The sequence below is a fragment of the Pimephales promelas genome, chromosome 13 (genome assembly GCF_988280905.1).
Source record: "Pimephales promelas chromosome 13, fPimPro1.hap1.1, whole genome shotgun sequence".
Classification (NCBI taxonomy): Eukaryota; Metazoa; Chordata; class Actinopteri; order Cypriniformes; family Leuciscidae; genus Pimephales; species Pimephales promelas.
The window spans coordinates 23,423,083-23,437,275 of NC_142781.1; the positions used below are offsets into that span (position 1 = coordinate 23,423,083).

The following is a 14,193-nucleotide window of genomic DNA, read 5'->3' on the forward strand; positions in this document are numbered from 1 at the left end:
CCTATATATGTGCAGGCATCTAATTAACTCTAAAGCTCCAACTTACTGTCATGGTGTATTAAAACACGAGAGTCGAGAACACAAGAGTTCTGTTTATAAACAGCACATGAATAAATCTATATTTGCCATTTAACATCTTATTTTATTTAGGTAGCTCAACACATCCAAAAATCATTCACAATCCAGTTTAATCTAAGTAGGTTCTAAATAAACTAAAATAGCATGAAATTAAACAGTATTTAAATTAAGCCACACAGCTCTTTTCTATGCAAATGAGGCTCGTTATAGATGGCCCCTTATTCACAAAACTCAGCGCTGAATTTCTGGTCCAATTAATGTTGCAGATGGGCGGTAAACTGAATATTATTTAAAAGAGACATTTGTGTACATTTTTAGTCATTATGGCAGCAGTAATTCATCAATGATGATCAGTGATAATTATAACTGGGACTGTCGATGAGCGCACTTTATACATTTTAAAGAGCCAGTGCAGATGAGCCTGGGTCACAGTGGTGGAGCGATGCTGAACTGAAATTTTACTTCGAATTTTCACTAGTAAATGTATTTTCTTTTAAAACATACTCCGGTAATCTTTTTTTATTATTTACAACTTTGACTTTTTTTGTGTATATAGTTTATTGAATTAGGTGATTTGAATACTTAGTTTAGTGCATGATTCATTTCAGATGCTAAAACGACTCAAACAGCACATGCAAATAAACAATGCAATCAGCAGACCTGCTTCATTCTTTGCAAATTCCACTTATCAGCTCTGGTTTCACACAGAAAAATACAATGTACAGTAGTGCTACCAAGACAAATGATTTTTCTCACAGTGCATTTATCTGCAAACTCGTGGCAGTGCGGCTCCACTGAGGACCTAGAGAAGGTTTACATTGCGGGAGAACGAAGCATATATTGCAGCAGAATCAATCTAATCAATCCACCGGACCACAATGGCTCTCTGGCAGGGGGAAGCAGAGGAAATATAGATTGTTCAATTATGTTGTTAAATATGAGAGCAGAGAAAACAAATAACCAGAATCCATAAGTGCCTGAAAACTTTAGCCGGGTAATACATGTACTCATTTAAGAGCATTCGGCCATTATCTTGTGTGACTTGCAGCATGGTAAACACAACATCGTCATCGGATGTATCAAAAACCTTTTAAGACTTAAGAACGGCTACGTGAGGGGAATATTTACATCAACGTTTACATTTGCAAAGCATGAACATCCAGAGTTGTCATATCTGAGGCACACCGGCCCATCATATTGCCAGGAATAGACTGACTTGAGGGTTGCACTTAAGCACACACTTCTAGGTTAAATGTCTTGCCATCATTGAAAGCGTGGTGTCATCGTCAAAGAGCCATTCAAATCCAAAAATGTTTTTTTTGAGAACATCCACCTATCAGAAAAAAGAGCTTTGCAAGATATGCTTTGAGGCCAGACACTGCAGATTGATCTGACATATTGCTTCGAACACCTTGGTTTGAAAAGAAGGGACCTCTGCTCTCTTTCTAGAAATAAGAAATACAAGAGCTATTCACTGCAACTGTGTGAGAAGGAAAAGCACAACAAAGTGATTGACAGTAATAGCTTTGGCCAATAAAGGCAATGACAACATCTTCCTCGGTAGCTTGGTGCTTTTACAGCAGCACTGAATTCTTATCAGACCACTAGATCAGCAGGAAGTAACAGAAAGCCAGGCTTATCTGTGTTTTGGTCTGGAGCTTTGGGGGATGGGCTGAGGAGGCGATGAGGAGGAGGTTTGGAGTTGGTCGTCCTGTTTGGTGTGGAAACATATGCCACAGGGCGCCAGGCTTGCTGAGTAACGGAATACTAGTAATGGCATTACATAACCAACATGCTGTTATATAGAAAAATAATCTGATCACTGATATATATATATATATATATATATATATATATATATATATATATATATACTGTATATATATATACAGCATATATATATATATATATATATATATATATATATATATATAAGTATATGAAAACCATACTTAATTAAAAGTACAGATACCTTAGAGCATAGACCTTCTTTAACACTACTTTAGTATTTTACTCATACTGAATGTAGGCTTTTGCACTAGTCCTTAAAAACCTTTAAAACTGAACACCTCAATATTGCAATAGACACAGCAGCCTCTAAAACATCTACAGACACTCAAGTTAAGCCCAAGAGCTCAAAAAGTAAACCAATATCCCAAAAGTTCTAGTTCATATAACGCATCAATACAATAATGTTAACTTTAAGCCTAAAAAAGTCAAAGACTTCTTGCACTGGGCTTGCTGGTTTCAGTCTCATTACTGGCTGCATGTCCTCATTTCATTTACTGTATCATATGAAACACCTGATAATGCACTCATATTTGTGTAGAGCCTTGTTGACAAGTTTGAAACGCACAAGATATAGTACCTTCAATTTCCTATAGATGGAGATATCACTTATTTTGTAGCAGAAATAAACTGCTGCAGAAAAAGTTTGGTACCATGCAAAATGTTGTGTAATTACATTACTCATTACAAATTTATTGGAGCAGAGTTGCTAACGCAGAGTTGCTAATATCCTTGACACTCAAAGTACAAATTAGCCAAAAAGATAATTGAGTAACTAATTACATGTAGCCAACTGAAATACTTTACATCACTGCCACTTTCATTAAAAAGACTTTGTTGATGCAGTAGATAATCAAAAGACATTCTAATCCCTTAATAAATACACATCAGTTCCTACAATGCATTTGCTCTTTTAGTTGGGTTATTAAAAAAAATCACTTCTTGATCACCACTGTCTAAAAAAAACTTGCAAAAAAGAAAGAAAGAAAGAAAGAAAGAAAGAAAGAAAGAAAGAAAGAAAGAAAGAAAGAAAGAAAGAAAGAAAGAAAAGGTGTACATGGCAACAGCAACAACAACAAAAAGTAGATGACTCACATTATAATCAATATACATTTTAAGTTAAAGTTGGATTATTGTTTCCACACAAATGTTAAGCAGCACATCTGTTTTTAACACTGATAATAATAAGAAATGTTTCTTGAGCACCCAATCAGCATAGTAGAAGGATTTCTGAAAGATCATGTGACTGGAGTAACAGCAACTGAAAATTCAGCTTTACCATCTCAGGAATAAAGTAATTTTTTTCAAATATATTCAAGTAGAAAACCGTTATTTTAAATTGTAATCATATTTCACAATATTACCTATATATAATCAAAAAATTATGTAAAATTATTTCTAAAATTCTAAAATAACCCATGCAAAGTCGTAATGTGATGCAACACTTCCAGTGAAGACATGATATCTCAGTGCACACATGTGGTCAAACCGTTGACACAATTCCCAACTCACTGCCACTACTGAAAAAAAAAAAAGTTTTCATTGTGTGGAAAAACTTAATAGGGGATTTTTAAACAGCAGAGATTCTTGAAAATATGTGGAGAGAGGGAGAGACAGGATGAACTGATGCTATGCAAATGAGCAATTAGAAAACTGGGCCAGAAACTATGAGGCAGATCCTCAAGTTGGGGAGACCAATGACCTTCTTTCATTCGGACTACTCAAAAAGCACTATGTGATCTGATGTGACATCTCTCTGCACAAACATGACAAGCTCAATTACAGGAAATTGAGGATAACAGAAATGGCTGAGAGTCAGTTAGAGAGAAGCCAAGACATGCAGACATACAGATGAGGGCTAGTGCAGATAAGGGCAGTGCTGGTTAGTGACTATAATCAAATGAATACTGAAGGCTTTCTGGCTGAACAAAAAACAATCTCATGGGCCGAAAAGAAGATCATAGGACTAATAAATATTTTGATAGCATGCGGTCTTGCTCTTCCAGTCATTATTATGCGTTACTTTTTATTTGGAGGACCTTCCTTTGAACGTACAGTATATCCCACATGTGACCAATGTCTGCACGTACTTAGAAAAATAAAGTCTGTCTCTGCGGCAAGTGCCAATCAGAAGAATAAGAAAGGAATGGAGGAAGAACGTGCACAACTTACTCCGCATCTTTATCCAAAACAGGTGATGTCATTTTATCTTCAGAGGAAAGCAGATCTTCCAAAAACCAAGAAAACAGCATGTTTAAGGTATCAAATGAGCACACTATTAAATTGAAGAGTATAAATTACCAGGGTGTAAGCAAATTGTGTGCAGACACGGTGTGGCGTCAATGGAAAGAGCAAAAGGGGGGGAAATCAGATTAATCCTCAGCCTATTCAATTGCACCACAACTCCTGCATTCCATCAAAAGGTATTTTATCATATCTAGAATGCGACTTAATGGAGGTTAAGTCTGGGCGCCTTGCCATTCAGAGAAGGTTATGCACCTGTCAAAATCATATATTTACAATTACATATTATGATCCTGGTCAAAGGTACAGCAAACTCATGTTAATAGACAGACATCAAATTGTCATGGCCCAGAGTTCACAATTTTTTTAAATTGGTCAGATAAATGTAGGCCAATATATAATGGTAATAGTAAATCAATGTATATATTTTTCCATATTTTTTTCTTATCAATTTAATTGTGTCTATGTCTTGTCAATTTTAAAAGGAATATATATATATATATATATATACACACACACACCAAAAGGATTATGAGGAACACCTGTTTAATTTCTCATTAATGCAATTATTAAATCAACCAATCACATGGCAGTTGCTTCAATGAATTTAAGGGTGTGGTCCTGGTCAAGACAATCTCCTGTACTCCAACCTGATTGTCAGAATGGGAAAGAAAGTTGATTTAAGCAATTTCGAGTGTGGCATGGTTGTTGGTGACAGACAAGCCGGTCTGAGTATTTAACAATCTGCTCAGTTACTGGGATTTTCACACACAACCATTTCTAGGGTTTACAAAGAATGGTGTGAAAAGGGAAAACATCCAGTATGCGGCAGTCCTGTGGGCGAAAATCCCCTTGTTGATGCTAGAGGTCAGAGGAGAATGGGCCGAATGATTCAAGCTGATAGAAGAGCAACTTTGACTGAAATAACCACTCGTTACAACCGAGGTATGCAGCAAAGCATTTGTGAAGCCACAACACACTCAACCTTGTGGCGGATGGGCTACAACAGCAGAAGACCCCACCGGGTACATCTAATCTCCACTACAAATGGGAAAAAGAGGCTAAAATTGGCAAGAGCTCACCAAAATTGGACAGTTAAAAACTGGAAAAATGTTGTCTGGTCTGATGAGTCTCGATTTATGTTGCGACATTCAGATGGTAGAGTCAGAATTTGGCATAAACAGAATGAGAACATGGATCCATCATGCCTTGTTACCACTGTGCAGGCTGGTGGTGGTGGTGTAATGCTGTGGGGGATGTTTTCTTGGCACACTTTAGGCCCCTTAGTGCCAACTGGGCATCGTTTAAATGCCACCTGAGGCATACCTGAGGATTGTTTCTGGCCATGTCCATCCCTTTATGGCCACCATGTACCCATCCTCTGATGGCTACTTCCAACAGGATAATGCACCATGTCACAAAGCTCCACTCATTTCAAATTGGTTTCTTGAACATGACAATGAGTTCACTGTACTAAAATGGCCCTCACAGTCTCAACTCAATAGAGCATCTTTGGGATGTGGTGGAACGGGAGCTTCGTGCCCTGGATGTGCATCCACAAATCTCCATCAAGTGCAAGATGCTATCCTATCAATATGGGCCAACATTTCTGAAGAATGCTTTCAGCACCTTTTGAATCAATGCCACATAAAATTAAGGCAGTTCTGAAGGCAAAAGGGGGTCAAATACAGTATTAGTGTAATAATCCTTTAGGTGAATGTATATAGTATATACACATATTTTACTGGCTGTTTATTTTTTGTAACAGACAGGTGAGCATGTGGTTCCAACTAAATTTAAGGATTAGATCACATAGAAATAAACTCCAGAATGTAGCAACTGCAGGTTACCACTTTCTAAACCACCAATATCGTTTATTGTACAAAGGAGGAATAATTTTCTTAAAACCAAACATTGCAATTTAATAATATCACAATGAACTACTCCAACAACATGCACATTTGTTGATAAGAAAATGTTTGGCTTAATCCTAAATGCCTTCTGAAAATTATTAAAGTTGATCAAATGAACATTACCATAATCCGTTCAGAGACGTTTTGAGGATATCTTGTGGAGACCTACAGCTTTATGCCTTAGAAAGTCCTCAAGTCCTTTGTGATATTTGCATGATGGACACTACCGATTAAGCCAGTTAAGTTTAGAGTTTAGACTATTGTAAGCAGGGTAGAGAAGAGCAACAATTAATGTGCACCTAAAATGTTTAAACTTTCATGCATTCATTCATTTATGCAGACTGTCAAATTAGCACTCAAGTGTGAATTTAATTTTAGGCTTTTCTGTGGCCTCCCACATAAAATATGATAATAATACTCTTACTTTCATTCATATAGTTTATGAGCTCCTAACTGATACCACAGAGAACCTCTGAGTTCTTTCAACTAGTACAGACTCAACATGCACTGTAGTATGTTGAACAGATCCTTAGTTAAATCAATAAAGAGCAGCGGCATACGGTTTAAGCTGCAAATCCAGTTTGTCTCTCTGTTTGGCTTTAATTAATGGCAGAGACATAAATGACAGTATATCCTCACACCAGACCGCCATCTGTGATGGTGGGAGGCGAGCAGTTTGACAGACACATACTTTGTGTAGTATGAGTATGTTTAAGCTGCTTTGCTTGTTATTCTCTGTCAGAGATACAGCTCCAAAGCAGCTGAGTAAGACCAACAAAACCACAAGCATAAATAAAGATCTGCGGAGTGTAGATGGGGGGGACACCCAGCTGAGGGATGAACTCAACTCTTCCTCCGTGCTTCTCAACTGGTTTTGCTTCATGGCCCAGATTTTATAGAGACCCAACCCAAAAATGTTATCTTAAAATGTATGTAAATTCAAATTAAACTAAAAAAGAACCCTTTAAATAACATTAAAATATTATCTAAAATAAAATTATATAAAATAAATAGAAAATATGATTTTACATCACTGAACCTAAATAAATTAGATATTAGAAATAACCCCTTAAAGCAGCAATGGCAGGTTACTTTTGACAGTATACCAAAATGTTTTATCTTATAAAAATTAAATTCAAACATTGCTATTTAATAATATTACAGATTAATACGATAAGTAATAAGGTTCGCAACTAAGACAATGTGCTATGGATGCCCTGCTTAACACACACATGACTGTTCATATTCATTAACCTTTAAAGATTGTAATTCAGGAAGTCTGTTCTCGTCTTTGTAATGCCATAATTAATCACACCTTGGTGATGTTCTCTGCAGAGAGATTATACATCAAACACAATAATTAAAATATGAAATGCTCATTTTCACTTCCTCAACAGATAATAGAGGGGGAAAATCCTTGTGAAAGGCTTCTGTGATTTAACAAAGACGTTTTGTTGGAAAGATTCCTATAGGCTATATGTGCCATACAGAAATTCAACTCAAAACTTGCATTCAAGTCATGATTAACCATCTTATGTAAATCGAGCAATAATAGACGAATGTTGGACACACTTTACATATTTGCCCTACTGACCCACTTCCTGATTAAAAGAGATATGTAGTTAGACTACAATAATTCAAAATTAATAATATAAATAAAGTATAATATAAATATAAATTTTCATAAACATTGATGAGGTGGACATCATGGTAAAGTAAAATCAGTACAGAAGTCACAAAGAAAGCTCTTATAAAGTTGATAGGCCTGCAGAGAGAAAAAAAATAGAAGAAAAGTGTTTTTTTAGGTTGAAATGGTGACACACACTCCTGAACAGAACACGAGAATGTATAATCAAACCCATGTATCTTGGCAGCTGTCTCGTGAATGCCTTTACTCCTGCAGATTAACGTATGGGGCAAATAAAAGAGCTATAGTGCCATCACACCAGTTTTTCCCCCATCCCCTCAATGCGACTTAGAATTGCTTCAATAAGGTCCCTTTCCATAGATAGTAATCTAAGTATCAATCCATATATTTAATTGTAAGCATGAAGAAGTCCGGGATAATTTGATCGTCGAGTCACAGCCAATACTTTAATAGCCTGTGTGGTATCACTTCATCTTTTTTATAACATGAGATTTTTGGACAGATGACAGAAAAGTCTGAGCACCCATATAACTAAAGTTTATAACCTGTAAGTTGATGAAAGTGTAATGCAAAGCAATTACCGCCTTACAAACAAACTTGTAACTCTATTTGAACATGATTTTAGTAGAATAACTACAATATCAAATTTAACAATATCTTTTAAGCAATATACTAGTCCTGTCAAATCAACTAATCGTAATTAATCACATCTAACGTAAAAATTTGTATTTATATAATGTGTATATATATATATGTACATATAGTGTATGTGTGTGTGTATATTATATAAACACAAACTTTTATGTTAGATGCAATTAATTATATAATTTGACAGCCCTAATATATATAAATATATATAATTTTTTGGAGCTGACATTTCTTTTTTTTTAATCACTGTAAACTACTCTTTTAACCCACATAGCTTCAGTTTGGGCTGGGTGGCACAACTCTTGACTAATGCAGAAATAGATACGGAGTGCCAGAAGCATGACAGTTCCTACAGCCTATTAGTAGATCCTCTGCCACTCACGGAAATAAAAGCTGAGGTAAGATTGCATCACATAAAGCCAGATTCATTAATAACATGCAGCACTGGAGCAGCTACCCAAGTTCAAAATCTCTAATTCAGCTTGTGCAAATGCTTGCAAAGTTCTTTTAACGTGTTCAGATCAGAATACCTCTTACCAGGGTGTGCAGTTAGTTTAGAGAGTGAGAGGCTTGCTGAATGAACGCAATTCAGAAGGGAAAAGAGGGGCAGAGCCCTTTAGGACATTTGGGGAGGGGGGTCATAGTTACACCAATCAAAATGAGCTTCATCCAGCAGCGCGATATTTGATTTCTTAAAGGGACCGATTTTTTTTCCAGTTGAACGGAGAAAGGAGGAAGGAAAATAAAGGCATTACTCAATTTGAAAGAAGGGGTGGGAAAATGTTTGCATGCATCTGGAAACACCAACCCTTCTGAAGGAGCCCGATGGCAAGATCACAAATATCCTTCCTTTGATCACTCAGACACACATGCACACATGCCATTAACCAGACAAACATTTTCTTATCAGTTCCAGCTGATTTATTTGTGTCAGATACAGACTTCAGCATGACGACATGTAACTCATTTCCTTTGCTACAAAAACGCAGATGGTCCAATTTGAGAGTATATTGCACAAAAATAATGAAAAACAAATGTGCCATTATGATAAAAAAAAATGCAAAACAAGATCCAGTTTTACACCTGCTATTTGGGACCCATTCACACAGATATACATAAACTCCTAGCTTTACTATATTACAGAACATATACAATCTTCAATCTAGTACCAGAAACTAGGCTCATGTGTTCCCCCAATTCCATTGTACACTTCCCTATAGAAACACTTCAGATCTACAGCTGTACATTTGCCTTGAGGATTGAACCAGGCATTTAAATTCTCAGTTCGAATTCTCAGTTTAATTCTTGCATGCTTTTACAAATAAAACCGGGTTGAAGTGCCTGAAGAAACCTCACTTAAAGGACAGTAAGAACATTCCCTTTAACTGTACAAAAATATGCCAGAAAATATTTTACTTTTTTTTTTTAAAAAGATGAGGTATGTTGGTCATGTATCAAAATGCTTCCTGCCATACCTGTGTGTTCTAGAGTGGTTATCTGCTTAAATATTCCTGTACTTGGAGGGAAACTGAACCGTTGCAAGAAAAAAAAAAAAACACACATTTGTGGTGTATAGAAATTACATAAGACCTCAGAAAAAGTTCCATCCTGAACAGTTTCAGAATTGCCTCCATTCGGTCCAACGGCTGTTTGCCAGCTCCCTGTAGATATGGGTGGGATGGGAATGCATAGTTCAGATTTTACATTTTGCTCTCCACCACAGTTTAAGCAGTTTCATTGCAACCCCACAGAATAACCACACACTTATGGCAAGATACTTTAACATTTATTGCTTTAAACTAAATTGTATCTATTTTCATAGGACTAGCACTTATTTTAGTTACTAGTAGTAAGCAATTCAACAGTTGTTAGTATTTCAATTTCATTTATACGACACACCATTACTTATTCCTACTAGTCACTATCCTATACCAACTGGAATACACACTAGTGCCTGATAATTAGGTACTAGTAAAACTGGAACATATACCAGCAACAGTTACAATACATATAGTGAATAATTCACATCTGGCAATAACCAAAAAAAAAAAAAATAAAATAATGTTTTACCAGTAACAGCAGAATAGTTACTTGTCAACTGAACAAAATAAGTAATATTGCTGGTTAAGTTCTTGTGAATTGAAAAAGAAACAAATAGATAACTTGCTAGAATAAAAATAAGAGAGTCAGATTTAAATAGATGCTATGTAGTTTTAAGGAATACATGTTAAAAGCGCTTGCCATACACACAGCCCTGTCAACGTTGACCATGTTGCCACTTTTCTTTCCTACGTTAAAAGTCTCGTAACGCGGATTCCGTTGTCAAAACCACCGGGACAACCACAGAGGCAGAGTCAAAAAAATAACCTGAAGATGCGAGATGCCTCCTTGGTTCTGAAGTTTGTGAGTTAGTAAGTGAAGACTAGGTCTGAAAAGTTCGCCTCCAGCCAGTCACCCGCGATCATCTCGCTGAGCTCGGGAGTGCAATAGTCCGGGAACTCGAAGTGAGAACCAAGGCTGCCCTCGCTGAAAGAGTCCAAATCTTTATCCACCAGAGAGAGACAAAGGTTTCCTGAAGTGTTCCCCAAGTCCGTCGTGTGAGAGCCAGCCGCTAGGTTCAAACTGAAGTCTACCAGCAAGTCGTCGGAGTCCTCGCTGGAGCTGCTGGACGAAGAAGAAACGGACCTGAAAGATGATGCTGGTGACACCGAGGCAGGGTAAGCTGCGCTCTGCTTGGTAATGTTCTTGAAGTTGTAAAACAGTCTGCTGCCGGGAGTTGCGCTCGTGTGTCTGGACTCCTCGTACATGCTCGCGCCCTCAGACTCCGCAGCGGAGCTCAGCGTGGGGCTCGCGGGGACGTTGTGCAGCCTGATGTGCTCCTCGTCCTCGTACTCATCCTCCTCGTCGTCGTCCTCGTCCTCATCCTCGTCTTCGTCGTCAGTTAGTTCCCTTTTGATAGACTTGGTCACTTTTAAGTTTGTGAAAACATAGTTGAATCTGCAGTCTTGAGAAGAAGCTCTCGCTGTAACGTTCCCCGGTTTACTCGGCTTGAGCTTTGCGCACTTCTTCCCCGCAGCTTTGACACTTTTGCTGATCTTCTCCGGCGAATGCACCGCTGGTTTCGAAGAACTGTCGAGCTTTGGTTTTTTCTTCGGTCTGTATTTGTAGTCGGGGTAGTCAGCCATGTGTTGGAGCCGGAGCCGCTCGGCTTCGCGGATAAAGGGAATCTTTTCACTGTCCTTCAGCATTTTCCACCGCTTTCCTAGCCTTTTGGAGATCTCAGCATTGTGCATGTCCGGAGACTGTTCCATGATTTTTCTCCTCTCGATCTTTGACCACACCATAAAGGCATTCATGGGTCGTTTAATGTGGCCGGTGGCTGTCTTGCACCAGTCCGGTTTCGGTGGCACAGGGCTGCACGCCATCAGTTCGTTCTCCTCGCTGTCTGTGGTCTCTCGCGACATGCTGCTCTCCGTCTCGAGGTGCTCCGTCTGCTGCACCATGTTCAAAGATACTTTTCCCCCTTGATAGACTCACAGCTGCCGCACTCTGACCAAACCTCTTTTCAAAGTTACCGACTGCCTTCTTAACTAGTTCGTAGCTTTCTCATATCGATTGCGTCACGTATAATTATCCAATAGCGGGCCGCGGCTCCTCCCACAAGCCTAGACATTAACCCTTGCGATGGTGTCTAAGTGGTGCCTTCACAGCCAAATGACAGGTTTTTCTGGCACCATAATGTCATGTTTACTAATCTAAAACAAATTTAAATCTGTGGTTTAATCAATCAAAAAAAATATTAAGTGACCGTATTTATACTCATTACAAAATGAGTTATGATTTAAAGAAAAATGAACGATTTAAAATAATTGAATGCTCCATCAGTTGCCTTTTTTATTATGATTATGATTTTGGTAGCCAATATAAAAGTGCCTTCAAAAACTGGCCAGATCAAGGTATATTACTATGCACACACTGGATTCGGACATGCCTTGTTGCCATCCTACCTCCATACAGCCCAATATTTCATTTGTGCGCACGCCTGTGGGTGGGATTTTCATTACGTGTGCGAGACAGGCATATTGAATGAACACCAGTCCGTTCAGGGTGAGACACCAGGGGACAGAGATAACGTGAGAGGATCAACATTTAGTGTATCTGTTGAAAAATCAGTGCATGTCCTTGCCATGCACTATTTAGGCATTAAGCTACCTATACAATGCCTGTAACTTATATAGAACAATAATAAACTGAAAACTTGAATCTTATCATATAAAGATGAGATGAGGATCTGCAGTGTCAGTCCTGTTAACACATCACTAAACGGTGTTTCAAAGTTTCACAGACACAATCAATTTAAGACCACTAATCAGAGATGGAAAAAACATAAATACTTAATTTAGTTTTTTATAATGCAATAAACAAATGTGACTAACAATTTTTTTAAAGGGGTCTGGATCCCTTCATAAGCCCCCCACGGTTTAAACACTGCATTTAATGATTGGAAATCGGCCTAAATACACTACAGTTCAAACCTCAGGATCTGTACGATTTTTTTTCTCCTCTTTGTTCTTTGGAGAATCTGCTGGTGTCCTGCACACTACTCAACATTCACGCCGAATTCATTGATTCACATCTTGACAATGTAATGTCAGTGTTGGTGTTGACTCTACCCCCCTGTCCCACTTCCTCTATAATATGCAAGGAAAATGTATGTAGGTTACTTTAAAGCCTGCTCATAATAGAATAATGATGTTATATCTTGACCTACATATTTACCTTGCATATTTCTGTTTTATAATATGATGCGTCCAGACAGCAGACAGGAGAGGGAGTGCAAAGATTTGCTGTGTCAAGGAGGTGAGCAACTCTCTCTCTCTCTCTGTCTGTAGACCACCTTAGCCACAGCTCTGGCTGACAGCCAGCTCCGTCTCTGATAAACCTCTCTACCGTTCTCTCATTTCTCCTTCCCCTAGAGGGCAATCATTTACCCCTTTGAAACAGTCCTGCCCTGCCCCCACACATCACTTCCTCCCCCACCTCAGGCTCATGCAGTGACACATTAGAAATGCAGTGAGGGGATTTTGCTGGGCAGTTTTGCATTGAGATATTGAGATATAGCCTGAGATTAATTTTCACAGGCAGCGTCTCCTACAGACCAGACCACCCCCTTCCCTCCTGTCCCGTCACATCTTCCCGCTGAGACTGGTTGCTTTCGAGGGCTGCCTGGCACAAGCCACATGTCTTTCCAACTCTGAGCCATGGATCATACTATTCTGCTGCCTTTTCAGCTATACTTTGTCTAATTTAAATCTGACAATGTCACCTAAAATCACCAAAGTTTGACATGCTGATCTAAAGGAACAAAATGAGCGTATTGTGCACTTTATCTATTGAGCAAACCATAATTTCCAGTTGTCCCTTGTTTTCTTTAAAGGTGCAATGTGTAAAAACGTTGAGTATATATTACGTAACAGAAATGCAATATGACATCCATAACAGTGGTGTATAAAGAACTTACTTAATAAACAGTCATGTTTTTATTACCTTAGAACAAGACTTTATATCTACATAACCGCGGGCACCACCGTCTATGAAGGTCGACATATTGTGACGTCATGTTTCTACCGTAGCCGACAGCGCTACAGAGCGTGTTTCTTCACTACCTTGAAAGAAAAGCAGCAGAAAGCTAGAAGCTAGCCATAAACACCGTGAGTAATGACTTTTCCCTTGTCAGTGGTGTAAAATATGTAGTTGGATTGTTTCATGTAACTTAGTTCTTGTCCCTCGCTTTGTTATGGCTTTGCTATGTGGGGATAAATGTGCTGGTTACGTTCGTGAGTAGGGTTGGGTGTCGTTTGAATTTGAACGATT

General features: G+C 38.2%; 1 protein-coding gene across 1 annotated transcript; it reads right to left on the minus strand.

Annotated features, from left to right (window-relative positions):
• Positions 1 to 9,225: 9,225 nt before the first annotated feature.
• On the minus strand, positions 9,226 to 11,914 carry sox11b (SRY-box transcription factor 11b). The gene has a single exon (XM_039692792.2). It carries the CDS (start codon positions 11,820 to 11,822, stop codon positions 10,728 to 10,730), a length of 1,095 nt encoding a protein of 364 aa, XP_039548726.1. The 5' UTR covers positions 11,823 to 11,914; the 3' UTR covers positions 9,226 to 10,727.
• Between the last annotated feature and the right edge of the window lie 2,279 nt (positions 11,915 to 14,193).

Excerpts from the sequence above, each read along its gene's own strand:
- sox11b (XM_039692792.2), bottom strand. The coding sequence starts at position 11,822 with ATGGTGCAGCAGACGGAGCACCTCGAGACGGAGAGCAGCATGTCGCGA.